This window comes from Clarias gariepinus, chromosome 22 (genome assembly GCF_024256425.1).
Source record: "Clarias gariepinus isolate MV-2021 ecotype Netherlands chromosome 22, CGAR_prim_01v2, whole genome shotgun sequence".
In the NCBI taxonomy this organism is placed as follows: Eukaryota; Metazoa; Chordata; class Actinopteri; order Siluriformes; family Clariidae; genus Clarias; species Clarias gariepinus.
Genome location: NC_071121.1, coordinates 28500184 through 28525000, shown reverse-complemented (window position 1 = coordinate 28525000; position 24817 = coordinate 28500184). Strand labels below are relative to the sequence as shown.

Below are 24817 nucleotides of genomic sequence, written 5' to 3'. Positions count from 1 at the left end.
TCTTACATGATAAGACACGCCCCCCTGCTCTCATACTGACCAGAGACGGGGTCATTTAATAATAATAATAATAATAATAATAATAATAAACATATTTACAAAGTCCTGTCTGTGTGTGTGTGTGTTTTATGGACTCCAGCACACAGTATGGCTTCGCAGTGCATGTGGTGTGAAAACCCACTCTACTGTCGATATGTCCATCCCATAATAACCCAAGCACAGAACCGCACTGGTGCCTGTTGTATCCATGGCTACCGTGAGGAGTGTTCAGGTGTTAAAGTCCAAACCTGAGGTCACCTCTGTGAATATTACTTTGTGTGTGTGTGTGTGTGTGTGTGCATCAGTCTGGATCCCTGTGATTACACACTCCTCTGTGTATGCTCACGTCATCAATGGCGATCTCTCCGCTCCGCCCCTTCCTTCTCTCTCCCTTAAACACCACCTTTAACACAAGTTATAATTCATTATTAATATACAAAGTACCACACACACACACACACACACACACACACACATACACACACACAAAACTTACACTTTTAATGCCTCGCCCCCACAGTGTGATCTGGGTGTGTCTCCAGCCTTGTCCGCTTGTCCTCGTCCAGACTGCAGGACTGTAGCCCCACCCCTTTTTCACAAACACCTGCAATGAGCCAATGAGTAGCCCCTGGAGGCGGTGCCTAAAGGCCAGGCAAAGATCACTTCCTTTCCAAGGAGGTGTAGCAGGTGGGGCTAAGGGGATTGTGAGCCGTGCGCCTTTTAAAGTTCGTCCCGTCTTCGGCTCTGGAACAGTCAGGTACCGCCCACCTGAGGATGATTGACAGATAAGTGACAGAAAGTGATGCAATGATAAAGATGGTGCAACAGGAATGGTTTAAACAAGTGACCAATCAGAACAAATTTTAAACCAATGATTAACCATGGTTCTAAGCAGGAAACTGAGGGATTGTCTACCCCAGGTAGGAAGCGAGTCGTTACCCCAAGTGAAGGAGTTTAAGTATCTCGGGTTCTCGTTCACAAGTGATGGAACATTGGAATGTGACATTGGCCGTAGTATCGGAGCTGCGGGGGCAGTATTGCAGTCGGTTTATAGGGAAAGGGAAGTTTGTTGGGGTTTCCTGCTGGAACTGCGACCCCCGCGACCCCGATTTCAGATCCAAGTGTGTGCATGTGTGTGTTACCATGTGGATCAGCTACAGCTTCCCAGCGCAGATCTCCGTCCTGATCCGTCATCCAGCTGCACACACCCTGATCAAAAGAGCAGCTCAAAGAGCCAGCAGCTACATACACGCGCACACACACACACACACGCACACACACACAGTTCAGTGTTTATAGGATTTAAAGGCTCGGTCAGGTGCAGTGGTGTGAGACTCACCTGGATCATCAAGTGCAAAATCTGCCGTGTTCCCCAGCTCGATATCATCAAAGTCCAGCTCGAAGATATTCTGATCCGGATTCCTCGGAACTTGAGAGAGCAGAATGGAAAGAGCAGGACACACACACACACACACACTCACATCAGGATAGTGGCAGTTTCCATAAATGTTTCCTAAACACATTTCTAATACGGTACAGTCACAGTGTTTCTGTTTAGGAAAGTTTTGACGTGTTTGGGTCTGAGAGACCAGTTTGAGAGAGCAGGGGGGGGGGGGGGGGCATCAGCAGAGAGAGAGAGAGAGAGAGAAAGAGAGCGAGTTCCATACCGAGATGGTGAACTCTGATTTAGACTCACACTCGACTGTAATATAAACATTCGGAGCAATGACGGTTGCCAGATCCTCCACTGGGCACACCTGCTCTCTTTACTGCAGGCTGACACACTGATCTGTATCCTAATATGGCTAAATAATACTGTCCACACACACACACACACACACACACACACACACACACACACACACACACACACAGACAGTCATGCCACATTGCTAAGGTAAGGCTAACAACTAGCAGCGACAGTGATGTAGCTAGCAATATAATGGTGTCACAAGCATGCTAACATGCTAATCACAGTGCTATATCATTGTGTGTGTGTGTGTGTGTGTGTGTGTGTGTTCTCTCACTGTGTACATCCCCCCTCGGCCTCTGTGTGATCTCCTGTATATGGTTATCCAGCGTCGTGGTGATTAGCTGCACAGTCGTTGCCAGTGCCGTGGTTGTTGCCATGGTGGTGGTTGGCATTGTTGTCGTAGCAACCATGGTTGGTGTTGTACTAGGAACAGTGGTTGGTGCTGTTGTCGTAGCAACGGTGGTTGTTGCTGTTGTCGTAGGGATGGTGGTTGTTGCTGTAGTCGTAGGGATGGTGGTTGGTGCTGTAGTCGTAGCGACAGTGGTTGTTGCTGTAGTCGTAGCGACAGTGGTTGGTGCTGTTGTTGTAGGGATGGTGGTTGTTGCTGTAGTCGTAGCGACAGTGGTTGGTGCTGTTGTTGTAGGGATGGTGGTTGTTGCTGTTGTCGTAGCGACAGTGGTTGGTGCTGTAGTCGTAGGAACGGTGGTTGGTGCTGTTGTCGTTGCGATGGTGGGTGGTGCTGTAGTTGTAGGGATGGTAGTTGTTGTTGTTGTTGTAGGGACGGTAGTTGTTGTTGTTGTTGTTGTAGCCACAGTGGTTGGTGCTGTAGTTGTAGGGATAGTGGTTGTTATTGTGGTGGTGGTGGGTGGTGATGTTGTTGTTGTGGTTGTTGTCGTAGTAATGGTTGTCATGGCTGGTCTCTTGGTTGTTGGGCTGGTAGGCGAGGTGACTGTAGTCGTGGTGATTTTAGGTGTAGGTCTGGGTGTTGTAAACGGTCTGGCTGGATCAACATTCACTGTAATTACAACTATAAAGGAAAAGAACAGGCAAAACTATTAAAAACACCACACACACACACACACACACACACACACACAAATGGGAATCATTTTGATTGGTTAATCATCCATCCATCCATCCATCCACACTTACTTTTGCAGTCATAGCTCCACCCACTGGCCCCAGGTTTACATCTGCACTTTTTGGCGTTTGGATTTTCATGACAGGGGTTGTTCTTATCTAAACACACACACACACACATACGCACACACACACACACACACACACACACACACACACACAGATTGTAGCAGCTGTAGAACTGTGCACTGAAGCACAGTGTGTGTGTGTGTGTACGTACCTGTACACTGGTATTTGCCGTTAATGTAGCGCAACTCGAAGCCCTTGTGACAAGTGCAGATGTAGCTGCCAAACGTGTTCACACACTTCCGGAACCTTGGGCACTTGGCTACACCCAGTGCACACTCATCAATATCTGACAACACACACACACACACCACATCGTCATCATCATCATCATTACATCATGTGTATGAGTGTAATATAAGATCTTTCTCTATAAACACAGGTGATGTGCAAGAGGTGACGCACCAATACACGTCCTGCGGTCTTGGCCAAGCTGTAACCCCGGCGACGGGCACTGACACATGACCTCTCCCTTCATCACCGCACAGCCGTACTGACAGTTAGCCATCGCACACGTCCGGGCGTCTGACATCATCACACCATCATCAGCATCACATCATTGTTATATCATTATTATCATCATCATCATCATCATTATCATTATCATTACATCATCATCGCATAATGTTCTATTGACAAAACTATTTGAATCTCTCTCTCTCTCACACACACACACACACACACACACACATAGTGTTAAATAAAACACTGACTCCTGCAGGTGCCCTCGTTGGTCATCATGTAGCCGGTGAGACAGAAACACTTATAACTGCCCACCATGTTCATACAGCGGTGTTTACATGGCCGCGGCTTCAGCCCACACTCGTTTACATCTACACACACACACACACACACACACACACACACACACACACACACACACAGAGGGAAAAGATATCCATATTACCAATCAAGAATTGTGGCCTTGTGACAAAAAATATCATTTATATCCTCTCTCTCTCTCTCTCTCTCTCTCTCACACACACACACACATACACACCTATTTACCAGATAATTCATACACAAACATATACAAGTACTGTCAAAAAGCACTGAATTAATGTGAGACAATTTGTGTGTGTGTGTGTGTGTGTGTGTGTGTGTGTGTGATGGTATGATAGGAATGTATGGCCGTGGGTCTGATTTTGAAAATACATTTCCCCCTCCAGCTAGATACACACACACACACACACACACTCATACCTTGACTGCAGGTCTTGCCCGTGTATCCCTTATAACAGCGACACTGATCTGGACCAACACACTCGCCGTGTTTACAGCCCAACTCACACACCGCTACAGAAACAAAGTACACACACACACACACACACACACACACACACACACACACACAGAGACAAATAAGACAGCATGCTGAAGTGCACAAATTCTGAATGTGTGTGTGTGTGTGAGTGTGTGTGTGTGCGCGCCCTCACGTCTGCATTGTCCCCAGCTCGTTCGAGTCCAGCCCCAACAGCAGTCCACTCTGTTCTCATAGCGACAAATTCCATTGGTCGACACCTCCAGCATGGCCCGCCTTTCATAGTACAACAGCCAATCAGATTTGACACAACCATCACTCTCACTTCCTGTTTCACCTGTATTTTTTTTTAAACATCAGTAGCTACCTGTGGCTTGTACCTCATTAACATGCTACACACTCGAATTAATGCTTTAGTGGCAGATTAGCAGAGGAAGCTAGCTGTAGCTACGTGCTGTCGCTATGTGTAGTCACTCACCAGTGTGCGATATAACTGTCTTAAATCACACTGGTCCATCGTGGATTAGCTGCATTAGCGTGAAAAACATTCACGTTGCTTTGCACTTAAAGAACAAGCTTAAAGTTTCTGTGTAAAGCAGACAGTTAGCACTTAAAAGTTAACTAGCTAGATAACTTTCTCAAAATGGTGAAATCACTGGAATCTGAATTAGCAATTGATGCTAACATTCTCGTTTCTCAGTCATTTTCATCACACATCTGAGGTAAATGTAAGCACTCCTAATGACTCTGTTTACAATGTTCTACATGCTAATGTTACACGCTAGCTAGAGAAATCGCTCGCCGCGATCGATCCTTGTGCTAGCACAAACATTCTCAAATGTTCTCAAATTTTTGCGAAAAACATTTTACAGAGATTTTACAACTTGTATTAGACATTTAATTAACTGATTATTATATAGTTAAAACTAAAAAAAAAATTTTTCCTCATAAATATAAGAAAAGCAGAAGGTAAAGTGTTTTTCCTCACAGTTACTATTTAATTAAAGCTACAACCGCTAATTTTATCACCGGGTTTCCGTGTGATGATTTTATTCCTGTCATTTCCCGTGTTTTATTTTTTCTTTTTAAACCGCAGACGCCTGCGATCCCATTCAGGTTAAAAACAGCTCCACGTGCTGCACATATTTCTGCTCCGGAGCTCCTGTATGGACTTGAGTTTCTCAGCAACTTGACGAGCCGTCGCAGCCTGGCATTTTCCGCTCGCTGAGGAAAAAAAATGCATCCCAACCCCCAACGCTGAGGAATCTATCTCTATCTCACACACACACATATTCTCACTAGTTCCTCACACCTGAGGTCAGTTGAGTCATCAGTGACCTCGCTGACCCTGAAAGTACAAACCATCTTAAACATTAACTCCTCCAGGTAATATTTTCTCTTAGCTGAGTTTGAGCAATTCACAGCCCCGAGCTTCAGATCCGTGTTTGGTCATTCGACAGACATGAAAAGAAACATTACTGTGGGAAAAACAAACTAAGGACGTAAAGCAAGAATTAGCTTCAGCATGGTTTAATGGATTACTCCTTTAATAAAAATCAGCTCTTTGATGTTAGGATTTGAACTCACAACCTTCCTGGAGCAGAGCGCACCCCACTGAACCACCACACACTTTTTTACACACTAAGGTCTGTGTTGTGTTCTACATTCAGTTTTACAGAGGAGTGAAAATTCATGTGGTTCCGTGCAGTGTGGAACACACACTCGTCCATTTCCCCTTGGCTCACCCATCACGTCTTAAGAGTGGTTTCTTTACGTTATTGCTCCAGGAGTGAATCAGAGCATCAGATCAGGTAAAGAATCCTTAATCTCCAGAAACTCTCTTGGAGTTCTAGCGTGTTTCTGAAGGCATCAGCAGGAGGACGAGAGCTCACTCAGAGCACGTTCATAAAAAACCTGCACGAGTTCTACACAGAAAGAGAATGCAATCCCATAATCCTGTTCATCGCACAAGAGTAGGAGAAGCTCCCTGAGTGTAGAGCTTCACAGCATCGTGATCATTTTATCAGACTTGGGTTTGAACCCGAGACCTTATTCTGATAGGAAGATTTATTAGCACATGGTTCAAGGAAAAGTTCAGTGTTCAACACACACACACACACACACACACACACACACAAGAACATGAAAGACCAGCTGATGTATCCTCTTTGATAGGAAAAGAGTTAATAGAAATAGTTAAAAGATTAAGGTTACAAATAAGTAGATCAGCTTTTTTACAAAGTTCATGACAAGATTTTGACTTTCTTGTCATTTCATCTTAATACAATCATTGGAAAATACACTCCCTGTTCGGTAATCGGAGAGTGAATCACAGATGAGAAATGGAAAAAGTAGATCAAAGGATAAAGATGAAGTTTTGTCTTAAAACCACTCCAGCGTGTTAAAATTCACTTATACCACTTCAGCGCTGTTATTTTAGCCAAAGTGAAAATATGAACTAATCCCAGTCAAAATATTCACTTTATCTTTTCTAATTAATATCTATTGGTGCAGGTGTTTGTTTACATTGAGACAGTAGCGCATTAGTAGATTATTTTACAGTAGATTATTAAATCCCACACATAACTGTTCATAACATCACTTTTACTCCACATTTAGATTCACTGATGGTGCAGATTAAACTTCAGACAGAGATCTAAGGACTGCAGGAGATTCAGTAAAGTCTAGACGGATGGTTTTGTGTGATTCTGCGACATAAACCGACTGGAGAGACATACAGACATACAGACAGACATGTGTACAGACATATATACGGTCTACATATATATATACATACAGACAGACAGACATACGGACATACAGACAGAATTCTAAGACAGATTCTATTCTGAGACTGGTTTCTGATCCTCCAGTGTATGTAACATAAAGACATCAGTGTGTGAGTTCTGACCCAGTGTACACACACAACCTGTCCTTTATTTATTAATATAAACTTCTATAAACACTTCAGTAATCTCTTCTGTTTTATTCTGTTCTACCTCCACACAATAATAAACACATGTAATCTCTGTGTGTGTGTGTGTGTGTGTGTGTGTGTGTACCTGTGCTCCGGTAGGTCTTGCCCCGGGACGCACGCGGCGCTCAGCAGCAGCAGCAGCACTAAGCCCGGTCCTCTCCCCCCCTTCATGCCCGCGGTGCCGCTGTGGTTCCTCTCTACGGGACACACTCCATCACACACACACACACACACTCCATCACACACACACACACTCCATCACACACACAGGGCGCGCGGCTACTGACCGTGAAGCCCGGGAGAGCGCGCGCTGATAAACCCGGAGAGGCATCCAGAGCGCGGGACGCGCGCGCTCGTGTGTATGTGTGTGTGAGAGAGAGATTGGAGCGCGTGTAAAGCGTGAACACACTCCTCCCACTGACGATCAGATCAGGTGTGCTGCTTCTTAAACACACACACACACACACACACACAGCCTGTAATTTAGACTATACTGTAGGGTGTTTGTGGGAAAGGGGAAGTGTGTGTGTGTGTTCACTGCATCCGGTCCTTATAATTACAATCTATTCATATATAACTGCTGTCTCTCTCTCTCTCTCTCACACACACACACACACACACACTCCTAAATTTTCTCTGCCCAAATTCCTTCATTAGCATCATATAAAAACAGTCACTGTCAAAAGAAAAAACCTTGTGTGTGTGTGTGTGTGTGTGTGTTTCTAGGTTTCCAGGTAGAATAAATTGCATGAGTCTGCAACCAACAGCTGTGCCACTGAGTACCAGGCACACACACACACACACACACACACACTCCCTCTAGTCTTGCCTTTTATGAATTCTCAGTGTTAGCAGGTTCCTCACAAACTCCCTCATCTCTTCTTCCTGGCTGTTCTTATAGAGTTTATACTGAATTCCTAAATCATTCACAAATCAATCTATATAAATGAAATAAAGGTTTGGTTTGTACATTGGTCAGAACTCACTCTTTTAATGATAGCTTTACGTTTCATATGTTGGAGGACCAGAAACCAGTCTCTGAAAAGTCTCTGTCTGTCCAGCCAGCTTTTGTCTCAGCATCACACAAACCTGTCTGTACAGAGTTATTTACTTAATCTCCTGCAGTCCTTAGATCTCTGTCTGAAGTTTAATCTGCACCATCAGTGAATCTAAATGTGGAGTAAAAGTGATGTTATGAACAGTTATGTGTGGGATTTAATAATCTACTGTAAAATAATCTACTAATGCGCTACTGTCTCAATGTAAACAAACACCTGCACCAATAGATATTAATTAAAAAAGATAAAGTGAATATTTTTACTGGGATTAATTATTTATTTATATTTATCATTTATATCTATAGGCACACCTCGGTTTAGAGATGACATCAGAGTCACAGGTCCCTCCAGCTGAGCTGAGGTGATGCTCAGTTACTTTACAAGTGCAAATTTAATCCAGCAGATGGCGCTTGAGCACATAAATCTCATAGTCCTGATTCTCAACTTTGAAAATACTAAACTCAATGTCCTGTTGAACATTCAGGGTTTCCTCCAGGTACTCTGGTTTCCACCCACAGACCAAAGACATCTGGTGTCAGCTGATTGGTATTTCTACATTCCATTATTGTGATCGAGTGTGTGTGCGCGTGTGTGTGTGCGTGTGTGTGTGTGCGTGTGTGTGTGCACTTAGCACCCCATTCAACTTGTACCCCAACTTGTGTCCCATGGGATATTCTCTAGACGCCCCATAAAGCTACACAGGATAAGTTGAAAGAGAAACACAGTGGAATCTCAGTACAAACAAATCGATTCACGATCGAAAATTTTCGCCTAAAACCTTTTTTTTTTTACAAACTCCTCCTTGGAACACGACCCAGAAACCGTCATCCTAAGCTGCCACTATCAGTGGATCGCACACATGACATCCAAGACTTTGCTGAGAAGTATCATCTGAACAAAACTGTGACAAACAGTGTGCTGCAAAAAAAATAAATAAATAAAATAAACTCTCTTGGTAGATTTTTTTTTGTTAAAACGGCATTAACGTATAAACCAGGGCTCAAGAAACAAAATGGAGAGAAATCCCCTCAAGGAGAATGACCCAGTGTTATTATGAAATGGGACTCTCATTCCATAAATTAACCTACTCCCCACCAACACTAACCTCCCCACCACCAACACTAACCTCCTCCCCACCAACACTAACCTTCTCCCCACCAACACTAACCTCCTCCCCACCAACACTAACCTCCCCACCAACACTAACCTCCTCCCCACCAACACTAACCTCCTCCCCACCAACCTTCTCCCCACCAACACTAACCTCCCCACCACCAACACTAACCTCCTCCCCACCAACACTAACCTCCTCCCCACCAACACTAACCTCCCCACCACCAACCTTCTTCCCACCAACACTAACCTCCTCCCCACCCATCTTCCTCTCATCTATTCCTTTACATCAGCAAGTCTCCCTAAGAAAGGTGCATTAACAGTACATGTAAAAATAAAGTGTATGCTCTCTACTGTATTTTTTTTATATTTGCTGTATTATTTTTATATAATCAAGAATTTTTTATAATTTGTTTCATATTTTGTAATTTAAACTAAATTGAATCGGTGAATGACCAAATCGAGTTACGAATAAAACTTTCCAAACACTTAGGAACGAATTACAACCATGAACTCAGATTCCACTGTAAATTATTGAATGAATGAATGAAAGAAAAGAAAAATAAAAATGAAAACAGAATTTATTAGAGGATTTTTTTATTCCAAGAGGCCTGTTGAAATTTGATGTTAAGGGATTTTTAGGTGTTTTTTTAAGGATTGCAACTTGGCCTCCAAAGCAGAAGAATTTTAATGAGGATACCTGAAGTGCAGCTCATCCGCAGTGTTTCTGGAATCAGAACATCTACCATGAAGGTAAGAGAGTTTACAGAGTGTGAGTAAATGAATGACTTTACTTAAAGTTAGGGATTTATTTATTTGTTAGCTGTGGTCTATTTCTGCCTCCTACTGGACAAAGCTGTACGGACAACCATGCTGATGAAGCGACGTTAAAGGTGCTTTCACACTACGGTCTCAGACACGGAAAATAATGTCAATAGTGACGATCTCGCATGCCTTACAACTGTATCAGTTACCTTTGTGAGAGGATGAGATTGAAACGTGCACAAATATTTCGGGAGGAAACAGACACTCGCTGATGACGTCACATCTAAACTTCAATCAAAGATCAACTTTTAAACTCGGGTATGATTTGCTTCCATATCTGAGTCTATCCGTGTCTGACTTTGCTGACCACCTCTTTCAGATGACCCTGACAGTTCCCAAGTGGGGAAAATAAACCAGTCTTTGGGGCCGTAATGTAAAAGCAGTGTTAGTGTGAACACTGTGTGAGTCTGCTTGAAAAGGTGATTGGGAGCACAGTGCGGTGTACTCAGGAAAGGTTTGAATCAAATATGAAAGCTAGCTGTATCTAAACACAGAAATGAGCTGATCTCATTTCTGACCGAGGTGACATGTCACCTCTCACCTATGGCTGTAGTTAAGAGTATCACAGGGTCGCTCTTGACATGTTCTCCAAAACATCAAGAATAATGTCAATCACCTCACAGCCCCTCCAGGTGCCATGGCAACAGGTCAGCGCTGCCCAGGCTGGTCTCCTGGCTACATCAAAACACTTCCTACACTAGCATACTGAATAGTCTGACTCATCAAGTGGATTAGCAAGTGTTGCTTTCTATTCAGGTCTACTGAAATATTAAGACAATACTAAGAGAAGGAAGTAAGAAATGGCTTAATTATCATCCAAAAAGTTGCAGCTAATTAGCTAGCATGCCCATTAACCAGTGCACTTCCTGACTCAGTTGTATCCAGAATATGTGCTCAAGGAACAGCACATGTAAGCAAATTCAATTTAATTCAATTCAATTTTATTTGTATAGCGCTTTTAACAATTTAAATTGTCACAAAGCAGCTTTACACAATCAAAAGAATTAAGTTTATATGAAATGTAAATGTGTATGAATCAAAATGATATGATTGTCCCTCATGAGCAAGCCGAGGACGACGGCGACAATGGCAAGGAAAAACTCCCTGAGATGGTAATAGGAAGAAACCTTGAGAGGAACCAGACAAACTTCAGAGCAAAACTCCAGGCCACACGCTGTTATGTATAGCTAATCACTTTGTTATTACACCATTTTCTAATTTTATTGCCATGTCCTTGATTTAACTAGAAATATATCTCCTGATTTTATAGATAATTTTCTATTGCGTGTATATGTAAAATTAAAATTTTTATTAATTATGTACACAAGATATGTACTGAAATGATTATATGACCGTTCATGACCTAAAAAATGAAGAGATAAGATAGAATAGGAAGATAGAAAGATTTAACTGCAATAAAAGAAAAATTGCAGTAAGAAAAATAGATACATTAAAAAATTGGGATGAATGTACAACCTACAAAATTTACAGATTTACAAGTTACAATAGAATAAAAAAAAAATATATATATATATATATATATATATATTTGATTCTATTGTAACTTGTAAATCTGTAAATATATTATATATATTTTAAATATATAAATATTTATACAAGTTATTCCTTTTTTTACGTGTGTATAAATTTTTGACCATATGTGTTATTTTATTTTTGAAAAAAAAAAAAACTGTGTGTGCAGCTGAATGTCCAAACACACACACACAAAAACACACACACACATATACCTTATATACTAAAGCGCACAAAATGTTAAATCTGGTATTGGATCCTGTGAAAAATGGAACAATGATATTGAATCTGTAAATGAAATGTAATGTAAACACCGACATGGACCTGACACACACTTTCTTTTGTTAGGACTGAGCTCATTATATTTACTGTTTATATTTACATAGTTTTATATATATATACATCTATTCACACACACACACACACATATATATAGGCTACATATATATACATTTTTTCTTTACAAAGTATTGAGATTTATTTACACACACACGCGCACACACATATACTGTGTATGTATATATATATATATATATGTGTGTGTGTGTGTGTGTGTGTGTGTGTGTGTGAATGAATTTCAATACTTTGTAAAGAAAAAATGTCGGCTTGGTGGGAAAATATGACGACAACGATGATGATTCTTCTTCCTTTTCTTATTTTTGTAATTATTATTTTTATTATTTTATTATATTATTATATTATTATTATTATTATTATTATATTGTAAGTAAAACGTATCTATAAGAATATCTCTCTAACACGCTCACTCTCTCTCTCTCTCTGTCTCAGACACACACACACACACACACAGAATCCCCAGTGGGTAAACGCCTCTGCACCGCTTTTCCCTTAATTAGCCTCCCGGTGCCCCGTGGCTAATTACGGTAACGAGGCGCTAAAAGGGCCGTAATGAAGCACAAAATCCCAAAATAAAACCCCTCCCCGAGCTCCGCGCGCCTCCGAGCCCTGATTAATCTGTCCGTGTTTCCGAGGGAGAGAGAGAGAGAGAGAGAGAGAGAGAGAAGACCGGGAGGATGAGATTGGAAGGCGAGCTCTTTTTTCTCTTCACGGTTTCCTGAACACCCCCCCCTGCACACACACACACACACACACACACCCCACGCCCCCCCCCTGCGCCCCCCCGCCCCGGGCGTTTGTCACCTCGCGCCTCCCCGCGTGCCTCCGGCGTGATTTACAGCCAATGATCAGCTGTAGGTGTCCGCATCGGCGCTTCCTCACCTCACACACACACACACACACACACACATATATACACACACACACACACACACACATACATACACACACACACACACACACACCGGGAGGAGCCGTCTACCCTTCCGTCACCCGTGCCCGCCCCCCGGAGGACGGTGCGTCGTGTCGTTGGCAGCGTCAATATTATTTATGATCCCCGTTAGGAGGCTCTCGGTGGGTTTTAGCGCCGCCGCCGCCGCCACTGATGAGCGCGCGCTAAAAAAACCTCACATCCGCTCATTGTGTGTTGTTGTTATTTTGTGCGTTTAATTTGTCTGTGTGTGTGTGTTTTTGCGCCTTTGAGTGTGTGTGTGTGTGTGAGAGCGCGCGCGCGTGTGTGTGAGTTTTCCCGCGGCCGGAGCGCACCGATGCTCTGCGTTAAAGAGGCTTTGATCGCGAGGCGTCGGGAGTCCGGTAGGTGAAGCAGCTCGTCCATTTTCCCTCACCCCCCCCCCCCCCCCTCCCTCCACCCCTCCCTCCTCCACTCCTCCTCCTCCTCCTCCTTTTTCCTCCCGCTGTTTTCTCTCTCTCTCTCTTTCTCGGTGAATTAATCCGTCGCCTTTAATTGCGCGCGTGTTAGCGGTGTCCGGCCTCGCGCCCTCCCCGGCGCTCCCCGTTAATGACCTCTGATCCGCGCGCGTGTCCCCCCCCCACCCCCCCCGTGCCGCAGCAGGCGGAGAGTAATTACCGTAATTGATGCTCGAGGCGACGGGAGCAGGGCAGCGCGAGGAGGAGGGGGAGATTTGGCCGCGACTGTTATTACTCTCTCTCTCTCTCTCTCTCTCTCTGTCTCTGTGTCTCTCTCTGTCTCTCAAGATTCTGTCTCTCTCTATATCTCTCTCCCTCTCTGTGTCTCTCTGTCTTTTTCTTTCTATCTCTTTCTCTCTATTTCTCTTTCCTTCTCTTTACTGTCTCTCTATTTATATCTCTCATTCTATCTCCATCTCTCTCTCTATTTCTTTCCCTCCTTTTTCTCTCTCTCTCTCTGGTTTGCGAGGCCTGCTGTCCTGTTGACAATGTGCATTAGACAGGAAGTTGTAATGACTTTATGATGTAAATAATACAGCCATTATGTTTATATCATCATGATATCAGTGGGATAAGTGTGTCAGGACCCCGTGTGTGTGAGGCCACATCACGCACACTCATGACTTCCTGTTCAATTATCCAGCCACACTCTCATATCTTTCACTTGAACGTTCTTCTCGCTGTGTATACGTGTAACCCGTACTGTACACCAGGTTCATATCCAGTCTTTCACCCGTCTTTATTGGCCTGACCAAACAAAACATTCATGTCAGATTTACAGATATTCCGTAGCACTGATTTTCACGAGTATGTCTATAAAACGTCACCCGAGCGAGTGCCCAGGACGGCTGGTTTACATTTGGCCACACCCATAAATCACCATAAACAACAAAAGTATTGAGTAAACAATGAAAGAGCACATCCTCCTCAATATTCCAATAATGCAACTCAGCCACTGCGACGCATCACCCAAAGCCACCCAGTTATTAGGTGCCATTACTTTTACTATTATTAATAAGAATTTTTAAATCGCTTTCATTCAGTTCATTAATCTAAAGCAGGTGCTGAGCGACAGTTCTACCTCCTGAACCGCTCGGTCCAGATGCACACTAGCGAGTCTCTTTACACCCTCGTCCACACACACTCAGGACAGAGACGTTGTACCAACCAAGTGTATTTTCATTAAACGTGTTTAACAGTGTAATAATGTGCAGTCGAAACACTCGTCTGATGGATAAAGTGCACATGATCTAGCTCAGTCTGATTAACCTCAGATACAGGAAGTGGCCCGTACACGCTGCGAACTCCGGGCCGCAGGGGGGTGTTCAGTTATAAAACATGAAACAGGAATGCTAGAAATCTGTTAGTCTGTAATATTATTATTATTATTATTATTACATTTATTTATTCATGCTTACTATAATTATAATAAATTGTATAGAAATTCAATCTGTCATCACTTATTTATTTATTTGTGGAAATATTACAACCAAAACAGTAATTCTCTCTCTCTCTCTCTTTGCAGAAACACCTTCACTGATGATTGTGTTGCTAGTGTAAGTGTGTAGGTGTGTGTGTGTGTGTGTGTGTTTTTGTGTGTATATGTGTTTCGTTTCCCATGGCGAACATGAGCAGCAGTGTGTGCATGGAGACACCACACACCCACGGCCACGCCCACAGCTACACACCCACCACAGGACGGGACTTTTCCCTGCAGATGGACTCATGCATGAACCCTGTGCTGGACTACAGCGCGCAGATGGAACGCTACCGCTCCTTCGCTAACTTTTACAAAAACGGCGCCGCTCCGTTTCCTCAGGCGGCAAAAATCGCTCGTTTGGCAACGCCCATTTTCCCGTCGCCGATGACGCCATGGTCGTGCGACAACGGAATGCTTTGGGGCCGTAAGCCACCTGCAGTCAACGTCAATGTCAATGTAAACGTCAACGGGGCTCACGCACATGCTCACGCACACCGGACGGCCATGCCTCGGGCGGAGCCACTTAATGTTCACATGCCCGCCAAGATGTCTGCTGACAACTTCCTGTCTCCGCTCAGTCAAGTGGGCGGAGCTGAGTGCATGAACCGCCTCAAGGTGCCACAACAGACCAGCGGGAGTGGCGGAGGTGGCGGAGGCGGTGAGGCTGAAAGGGGTGGGGCTACATTTGGAGGGTTTGCTCTACCCCCTGGGGTTATCGTCATGACCACCCTGCACTCAGGGGCGGGCTCATCAGTGGCGACGATGACGGACAGCGCTTTTCAGATCGCTGCCGACTGCCAGCACAGCAACTCCGCGTCCTGCTCCGGGTCTAATGCTAGCACTAACGCTAGCGTCAGCAGTAACAGCAGCTGCAGCGGCGGAGCAGCCAAGAGAAAGCGAAAGCGGTGCGGTGTGTGCGCCCCCTGCAGGCGGCTCATCAACTGCGGCGTGTGCAGTTCTTGCCGGAACAGGAAGACCGGTCATCAGATCTGCAAGTTCAGGAAGTGTGAAGAGCTGAAGAAAAAACCAGGGAGCACAGTGGAGGTATTCTCACACAAACACACACACAAACACAGATCTATAAAAACACATATGCATTAATGACCCCCAGGGTCCGGGTTTGAGCCCCACCTCAGCTCTGTGTGCATGGAGTTTGCATGTTCTCCCCGTGCTTGGTGGGTTTCCTCCAGGTCCTCCGGTTTCTTCCCACAGTCTAAAGACATGCAGATTAGGCTAACTGGTTTTCCCAAATTGCCCCAAGTGTGTGATTGAACATGTAAGTGTGTGTGTATGTTCCCAGTGTGTGAGTGTGCGTGTATGTGTCCTGTATGTGCCCTGTGATGAATTGGCACTCTGTTCAGGTTGTACCCGCCTCGTGCCCAAAGTCTCCTGGGATAGTCTCCAGGCCCCCCGTGAAAGAGTGAGGTGATGTTTCAGGAAACTTTTCCATGCTGCATGTATAAAAATCAGTTTATTTGCCATCAGTCGCTAGCTGACCTGGACACGGATCAGATTTTGGGATTCCATACATGTGAAGAATGTGTGTGATGCTGCTGCCAAATATACCCCAATAATAGCGCCAAAACTGCCCTCTATTCACACTCCTAAAGAAAAGCCCTACTCGAGATCCCCTAGAACGAAGAACACTTGGTGTACTTGATTGAAAGTTTCTATTTTTTTAGAAAGAACCTCGATAGACGTGAAATCTCCTCTGTTACGCTTACACACACACACATACACACACACACACACACACACACACACACACATATCGCTCCTTCACGCTGTCTTATAATTGCTTGCGGCGATGCTGTGGGTTTGGAACGCAGCCCGGGCCTGGCACACGCTGCGCTAATTAACCACCAGACATTCACAGTGTGTGTGTGTGTGTGTGTGTGTGTGTGCACGTTTGTAGAGGGCACAAGTGGATGACTAGGACGTTTTCCCTGAAGGCCTTTAGAGCTGGAACGCTGCCGGCACACACTTCCACTCACCTCGCACACGCTAGTGCCTGCCTTTCCCCGCGTCTGTCTCACACATACAGGGAGGGTGTGTGTGTGTGTGTGTGTGTGTGCTGTGATGAGGCAATATGCTGTAAGCTGGCTGTAATGTTCAATCAGAGAGCCAGGGACCCTTTCACACACACAGGACCAAAGATCTTCGACTCACTGCTGTGTGTGTGTCTGGGGTATTTGGGGTATTTAGGTGTTGAGGGAGGGGTACTTTCATGGAGGGAATGGGTATTTTTATAAAAAAGAAAGAGTACTTAGGTGTAGTGGAAAATATTTTAGTATGGGGAAGGGGTATTCTGATGCAGGGGCGCATATTCTGTTGCGTTGGTCGTGCTATTTTGGTGTTGGGCAGGAGTATTATGGGATAGATTGGCATTTTGGTGTGAGAGATGGAGCCTTTTGATGTTGGGATGGATATTTTTTGTTTTTTATATAGGTGTTGGGTAGGGGTATTATAATATAGATTAGGTACTTTCATGTCTTAGTGAATATTGTGGGTGGGGGGGGGTATTTTAATTTTATGGATATTTTGTCTGGGGCAGGGATATTTTGATATTTGGCCGGGTATTTTTTTCCTGGGAGATGGGATATTTTAATGATGTTACATCTGAGATGTACGACTTTCGTTCAGCTCCTCCGATTAAGGGGTTGTCACAGCGGACCATCTAATTTGCGCACAACTTAGCACAGGTTTTTAAGCTGGATGCCCATCCTGATGCATCCCTCCCATTTTTCTAAAGAGGCTTGGGACCGGCACTGCATCCAGTGGCTGGGTCTTAAGGGGTGTGGCAACTATTGACAGTGGGGCTCAAACCTGGATACTCAGATTTCCAAAACAACAACCTAGAGCTTTAGCCTCCTGAGCCACTTGCTCTTAAACCGTGTGTTGGCATAGTCAACCAGAAAATTCATGAGTGTATTTAATCAGATACTCATCTATACACCATGCATGCTACTAGAGGATTAGGGGGCACACCGAAAAATTCAATCAAAGACATGATTAGAATGATGATCAAGTTTTGCGTAAACTAAACAACAGCGATAAATCAGATCTCCGGTATATTTGTGATGGGCAACGATTTGCACAAGGATGCGCACAGGCTCCTCATCAAACACATACGCAGAATACGTGAGACAGCCATCATGTTTGCATGTACATGTAGCGAGAATATTTCCAGACTTAGCGTGAGCATTTTGGTGTGTGGGTGGGGTATTTTGATATTGGGTGGTTGTTTTGGCATTGGCAGGGTTTTTTAATGTTAAAGTTGGGGTAGTTATTTTGCTGTGGAGTAAAGCAATCTTCTCTGTACATATTTTGATATGGGATTGGTATTTTGCTGCATGCCACTGATATTAATATTTTTTGTTGGGGTAAGTATTTTCGTGTGGGGAGGTGTATGGATCTTAGGATGGGGTATTTGAATGTCAGTGTTGTATTTTGATGTTGGCGTGGGTATTTTTGTGGTATTATTTTTCTAACATCCCAACAGATGGCAGCACAAGGCTGCATGCACAGTCACAGGGAGCACCAACCCTCATAAGTCAGTGTGCCAAAAGACATCATCCTGTGTACAGTACATAGGGAGCTGTGCAACTGGTGCAAGTTAGAACAAAAAGTGTGTGAAAATGGCCAATTTTTGATGTGATTCTGCGAGTTTACGGTGACGATGCAATGAGTCGATTGTTTTGAGTAGCAAGAGCAGAAGATCATTGAAAGACGACAAGAGATCAGGAAGCCCTTCAATGAGCTCAACCCCCCAAAAATGTAAAAACCATTTGGCAACTTGTGTATGATGATCATCGGAGAACAATCCACAACAGTTGCCGTTGTCTGTGTATCATATGGAACAGGCCAGGCAATCCTCACATGTGATTTCAACATGTGCCGTATTGCTGCCAAGTTTGTCTCCAAGCTGCTGAAACATTGCGTCGGAGTCGACCGAGGACTCTGCGTGCCATGGATGACCTGTCCTTCATGTTGAGGATCTTTACTGTGACGATGCTTGGCTGTGCGGGTACAACCCTGAGATGAAGCAACAGTCCTTACAGTGTAAGAGCCCATCATCTTCATAACCGAAAAATGTGAGGCAGGTCTGCAGCTCGAGGAAGTGCACGCTTATTGTTTTTTCGACATTCGCAGCATTGCGCGTTGAAAATTCATCTAAAGGGACCAGACCGTCATTAGCAAATTATACTGCCAGGTTTTAAGGCATCTGAGGGAAGACATACATCCAAGTGACTGGATCTGTGGCAAGCGCATCTGGAAACTTTTTAAGACCTTCTCGTATTTTGTTGTTGGCTGGGTATTTTGATGGTGGGAAGGGGTGTTTTGTTGTTAAGTGGGTATTTTGGTGTAGGGGAGGGGTATTTTTATGGTGAGTATTTCAATGTTGGGGTGGGTATTTTAATAGTGGAGATTTTGATGCGGTGGAAGGGTATTTAATGTTGGGGTGGGTATTTTGGTGTGGGGGACAAACAACAAACAACAGCAGAAAGTATCATCATTTACCTTACACACTAACCCTATACCTTACACCTTAAACCCTACAGTACACCTACACCTGAACCTTACCATCTACACCACAACCTACACCCTAATCCTAACCATACACCCTCCATACTACACTCTATACCCTACACCTTACACCTTACACACCATATCCTACACCCTAACTGTAACTATACATCCTAACCATACATCCTACATACTACACCTTACACCCTAACCCTAAACCCTACAGCCTACATCCTAACCATACACGCTACATCCCACATCATACACACTAACCATACACCCTACATGCTACACCCTACATACTACACCTTACACCCTAACCCTAAACCCTACACCCTACATCCTAACCATACACGCTACATCCCACATCATACACACTAACCATACACCCTACATGCTACACCCTATGTACTACACCGTACTCCCTACACTCTACACACTAGTGCTACTACTGTGGCTTGCCAGTGTCACTGCAACTTGATGTACAGTAGCTGGTGTATCAACAGAACCAAGCCAACTAACAATCTGTCTCAGGGTTTTGGAGGTTACGTTCAGTTACATTCAGCTACAGGTTCTGATCATTTGTGGTGGTTCTGTGGGGTTTTGTGAGAGTATACCCTGTGTCTGTCTTTTTCTCTCAAGACATAAATCTGAAGTTAGTGTTGGTGGTGTCATTAGTAATGGCAGTAACAAAACACAACAGAGAACAGCAATGTCAGGATTGTGTGCGCTCCACTGGTGTGTCTAATGTCCTGTGTGTGTGTGTGTGTGTCCATGTGTGTGTGTCCACAGAGAGCCTCATCCGTGGGATCAGCAGACACGTTTCGCTGGTTCTTCTGAGAGAAGGAAATCCCAGAACACAGACTGTACACAAACACACACACACACACACACACACACACACACACACACATTGGACTACAGCAGTGCAGACACTGTGCTTCATCTTTAACACTTTAACACTTCCAACTTTACCTGGACCTTCAGCTCTGTATGGCAGAGAGAGACAGAGAGAGAGAGAGGAAGTGGATCTGGAGGACAGGAAGTGGAGCAGAGAGGAGCGCCCTGATTGGCTGTCAGAGCTGTGTGGCTCCACTGGACACCATCCTCACTATTAGACATTTTGGGACAGATCTAAGATGAAGATTAGAGGTGTCTGATTGGAGGTGGGTGTAAGCCACGCCCCCAGAGAGCGTTCCAGACTCTTGACATGTCACACACTTCACTGTTGCATGGGTAGAAAAAAACAATTAACTAATGTGTTTTGATTTGACCTGAAGACTTTAATGACTTTGTACATTGCTGTTGTGATGCCTTACTGTCTTGATTAATAAAAGACTGTTAGGATAAACCAAACCCCTTGTTAATTGGCTGTCTCACTCTTTGTCTCACTGTCTCACACTCTCTGTCTATCTGCAGCTCTGTTGTTCACACGCGACAGAATGGCTGCTTGTGTGTTTTATTCTCTCTCTCAGGCCGACAGATGGATTTCATCTCCATCTCCTGGAATCCATTTTGATTTGATAAGCCTGCAGTATAGAGTGGTGTGTGTGTGTGTGTGTGTGTGTATGCGCATGCGGAGACAGGGCCATCTCAGAGTGAGTGTGAAATATAATATGGCGTGATTATTGTGCCGAGTGTGTGTGAGTGTGAACAGCTTCAATAACACACACACACACACACACACACACACACACACAAGGAAGAACGAACAGAGCAGGAGGAGAAGATGGCGGAGAGCTCGGGCTTCATGCCGCATCACTGTACATGTCATCCTCTTATTGTTGCGCTTCTATGACGACCCCCACGTTGCTAGGCAACATGAATTACAATGACATGCGCTGCCTGTGTTCTAGAATGTGGGCGGGGCTTCAGGATGCCTTCACTCAAAAAAGAGGGTGAGGGGATGGGGTGAGGGGATGGGGGGAGAGAAATGGCAGAGGAGAAGTAAAGACTAATGAGACACAGAGAGAGAAATAGAAATAGACAGAATTAAAAAATAAAAAAATTTACAAAAATATGAAAAGTCAGAGAAAAAGAGGAAATGAAGATTGGGGATAGAGAGAGAGAGAAAGAGAGAGATGGGAGAAGGGTGAAGAGCAAAACAAGCAAGAGACTGAGAGAAGGAGAATGAAGACTGAATAGAGAAGAGGGGAAGATACAGTAGGATAATGGGAGGGAAAATCGAGTAAACGCTCGGAATAGAATGAGAGAGAGAGAGAGAGAGAACGAAATAAAGACTAATAGAGATGGGGGGAATTGAAGGACAAAGAGAAAATAGAAGGGATTTGTTTTAATGGGAGGCAGGAATAAGAAGAATGAAACAAGTGGAGTAAGGACTGTGTGTGTGTGTGTGTGTGTGTGTGCAAGAGAGAGAGGAGAAAAAAAATAAAGATAAGGGATGAAGAAATGACAGAAAATGACAAAAAAAGAAAATGATATGGAAAGGAGAGGGTGGGAGAGAGGAAATAAGGAAGAGAGAAATAAACACGGGACTGAGAGAGAAGAGAGAAATAAGAAAGAGAAGTGATGCAAATCAAGATGGACTGACAGAAACGACGTGGAGAAAGAGGAGAAATGAAGTCGAAAAAGGGTTAATGAAAGAGAGAGAGAGAGAAATGAAAGGAGAGATTTGATATACAGAATGGTTGAATCATTATTTTTATTGCATTTTTCCCATTATTTAATCGCCTGCAGTATTTGATACTTTTTTCTTTTTTTTTACTATAATAAAGATAATAAAAAGGAGAAGGAGGAGGAGGAGACGTGCAGCAGACGAGAGTGCAGTGTTGTCGATGCAGTGAGACGGTTCTTGTGTGAACGTGAGAATGTTTTAGATGTTTCAAGGCTTTTGTTCGGATCTGCAGTAGAACATTAAAACATGATGAAGAGGGAAAAAGAGAGAATATGAGCAGGTCTGAGTCTGAGGTGTGTGTGGAAACTTGTCTGTAGTGAAAGTTGCCCAGGAAGAGTGTGTGTTAGTGTTATAGTAGATGAGGTGACGTGCGGTGTGTGATTTGTTTTAAAGCATTGCTTTAACAAGCTCGCTCGCTAACATTATTATAACGTTATTTCGACATATATAATTATATAATAATAATATTATGGCTATAAACTATGATGTCATTAAAACAGTTCCCCAGGTTTGCTGGAGCATTTGTTAGCACTAGGCTAATGTCTGTTTTAAGATAAATAATAATAAGGTCTAATTATTTGTCACCTTACAGCAGATGTTGTTTCCGTTTATAAAACTGTGGTCAGAGCGCAGGGCATTCAGGATACGGCACCTCCTGGAGCAGATAGGGTTAAGTCCCTTGCTCGAGGGCTTAACAGTGGCAACTTGTCAGTGCTGGGCTCAAACCCCCCTAACCTTCCAATTAGTAACCCAGTAACCTACAGGACAGCATTAATCGTTTGAGCCACCACTGCCTTGTTAGTACTAGGCTATTGTCACTGACTCACCGTCTATACCACTTCATCCTGCTTGGAGACCATCTCAGGAGACTTGGGCACAAGGCGAGGAACACCCTGGACAGGGTGCACCATTCACACAATAAAGGCAATTTGGACTTTGGGAGGAAACTGGAGTACCTGGAGGAAACCCACCAGAACCCGGACCCTGGAGTTGCAAGGCAACAGTGCTAATCACTACACTACCGTGCCGACAGGCAAGTCTCTGTTTACTTTTTTTATTATTTAACCTATCATATTAATTTACAACCCAAAAGAGTTCTAACATTTTTTAAATTTGCATTAAATAAAAAATAAAAGACTTTCAAATCACATGAGCCAATATTTTATTCACAATCGAACATAGAGAACATAAATGTTTAAACAGTCATTTTTTACTTTTATGCACAAAAATAGTTGGGATGGGGTGTGTCCACCATGGTGTAGCAGCTCCTCTTATTTGCACTGAGGTTATGAGTTTCTGGAGTTTTGTTGTTGGAATTTGGTCCCATTCTTAACTGATAGGTTTTCAGCTACTGAAGAGTTTGTGGTCGTCTTTGACTTATTTTTGTTAAATGATGCACCAAATGTTCTCTATAAATGAAAGATCTGGACTGCAGGCCAATTCAGCACACGGACTCTATTACTACAATGCCATCCTGTTATTTGTGTAGTATGTGGTTTTGCATTGTCCTGCTTAAATACACCAGACCTTCCCTGAAATAGATGTTGTCTAAAACTTTTACAGTAATACCTTTCAGTATTCATAGTGACACACAAGCTGCCCGTACCATATGCACTTATGCCCCCCATACCATCAGAGATGCTGGCTTTTGAACTGAACGCTGATAACACGCTGGACGGTCTCCCTCCTCTATACCCCGTAGGACACAGCATCCGTGATTTCCAACAAGAATGGCAAATTTGGACTCGTTTGACCATAGAACACTTTTCCATTTTAAACGAGCCACGGCCCAGAGACGGCACTTCTGGACTTTTGGCTTCCATTTTGCATGATAGAGCTTTAGTTGGCATCTGCAGATGGCACGGCGGATTGTGTTTACTGACAGTGGTTTCTGGAAGTATTCCTGGGGCTATTTAGTAATGTCAATGACACAATTTTTTACTAGATTGGAGGGGGTCGAAATGAGCTCAATTAATGGATAAAATTGTAAAATGTCTCAGTTTAAACATTTACAGTATGTTCTCTATGTTCTGTTGTGAATAAAATATTGGCTTATGTGATTTGAAAGTCTTTTAGTTTTTATTTTATTCAAATTTTGAACAGGTTAAATATAAAACATGAGATGTTATTAAATTACTAGAATTGTTACTTAGGATGAAACGTACTTTCAGTAAGAAATAAGCTTTATAACATTAGCGAGTTCTGACACACTGCCATTTTGGAAATTATGTCACTGGTCCACAAGTGCACAGATTGTCAGATGGCTGCAGCAGGATGTTGATTAGATGTCACTTAGGGACTTAAAGTGAAGGATAAAGCTTGGAGTTAATAAGGAACATTTCAGAACATTTAAAGTGTTTATGACACCATGGGTTCTTATGGGCTACGATATATTGTGTAAGAACCGATTTTGTAAAAGAATCTTCAAAAATACACCTAAGACTTGCGATTTTATAGTTAATCTAGTTAAGGCAGTTATTACTTTAGTACATCATCACCTTCATTATGCGGCAAAAATCGTGTGACTTTTGAGAATAAGATCGAAGGCGTGTCACTACTGTTCATTTTACATATGAACCAACTTATGAATTAACATTTCCCTCTCAGAGAACAGCCCAGGGGTGG

The 24817-nt window shown here is 43.5% G+C and overlaps 2 protein-coding genes across 2 annotated transcripts in view; one reads left to right on the top strand and one right to left on the bottom strand.

The window, feature by feature from the left end:
- The window catches only part of LOC128510154 (nephronectin), a 9561-nt gene extending 1957 nt beyond the window's left edge, over positions 1-7604 (bottom strand). Inside the window, exons 1-12 of the mRNA XM_053482209.1 lie at positions 7322-7604; positions 4435-4535; positions 4202-4294; positions 3712-3831; positions 3404-3523; positions 3153-3287; positions 2945-3031; positions 2067-2819; positions 1379-1468; positions 1182-1280; positions 536-807; positions 1-442 (exon numbers count right to left, since the gene is read on the bottom strand). The exon at positions 1-442 is cut by the window's left edge and continues 1957 nt beyond it. Coding sequence (XP_053338184.1) covers positions 341-442; positions 536-807; positions 1182-1280; positions 1379-1468; positions 2067-2819; positions 2945-3031; positions 3153-3287; positions 3404-3523; positions 3712-3831; positions 4202-4294; positions 4435-4535; positions 7322-7407 — 2058 coding nt within the window. The 5' untranslated portion in view covers positions 7408-7604 and the 3' untranslated portion in view covers positions 1-340. The remainder of the gene's footprint in view (positions 443-535; positions 808-1181; positions 1281-1378; positions 1469-2066; positions 2820-2944; positions 3032-3152; positions 3288-3403; positions 3524-3711; positions 3832-4201; positions 4295-4434; positions 4536-7321) is intronic.
- A 5478-nt stretch (positions 7605-13082) lies between these two features.
- On the top strand, positions 13083-20864 carry LOC128510157 (uncharacterized). Its single transcript, XM_053482213.1, has 3 exons — positions 13083-13436; positions 15076-16074; positions 20350-20864. Exons 2-3 carry the CDS (start codon positions 15169-15171, stop codon positions 20395-20397), a joined length of 954 nt encoding a protein of 317 aa, XP_053338188.1. The 5' UTR covers positions 13083-13436; positions 15076-15168; the 3' UTR covers positions 20398-20864.
- The last annotated feature ends 3953 nt before the right edge of the window (positions 20865-24817 follow it).

Excerpts from the sequence above, each read along its gene's own strand:
- LOC128510157 (XM_053482213.1), top strand. The coding sequence starts at position 15,169 with ATGGCGAACATGAGCAGCAGTGTGTGCATGGAGACACCACACACCCAC. Across the intron at positions 16,075-20,349 it reads AACCAGGGAGCACAGTGGAG|AGAGCCTCATCCGTGGGATC; the intron begins GTATTCTCACAC and ends GTGTGTCCACAG.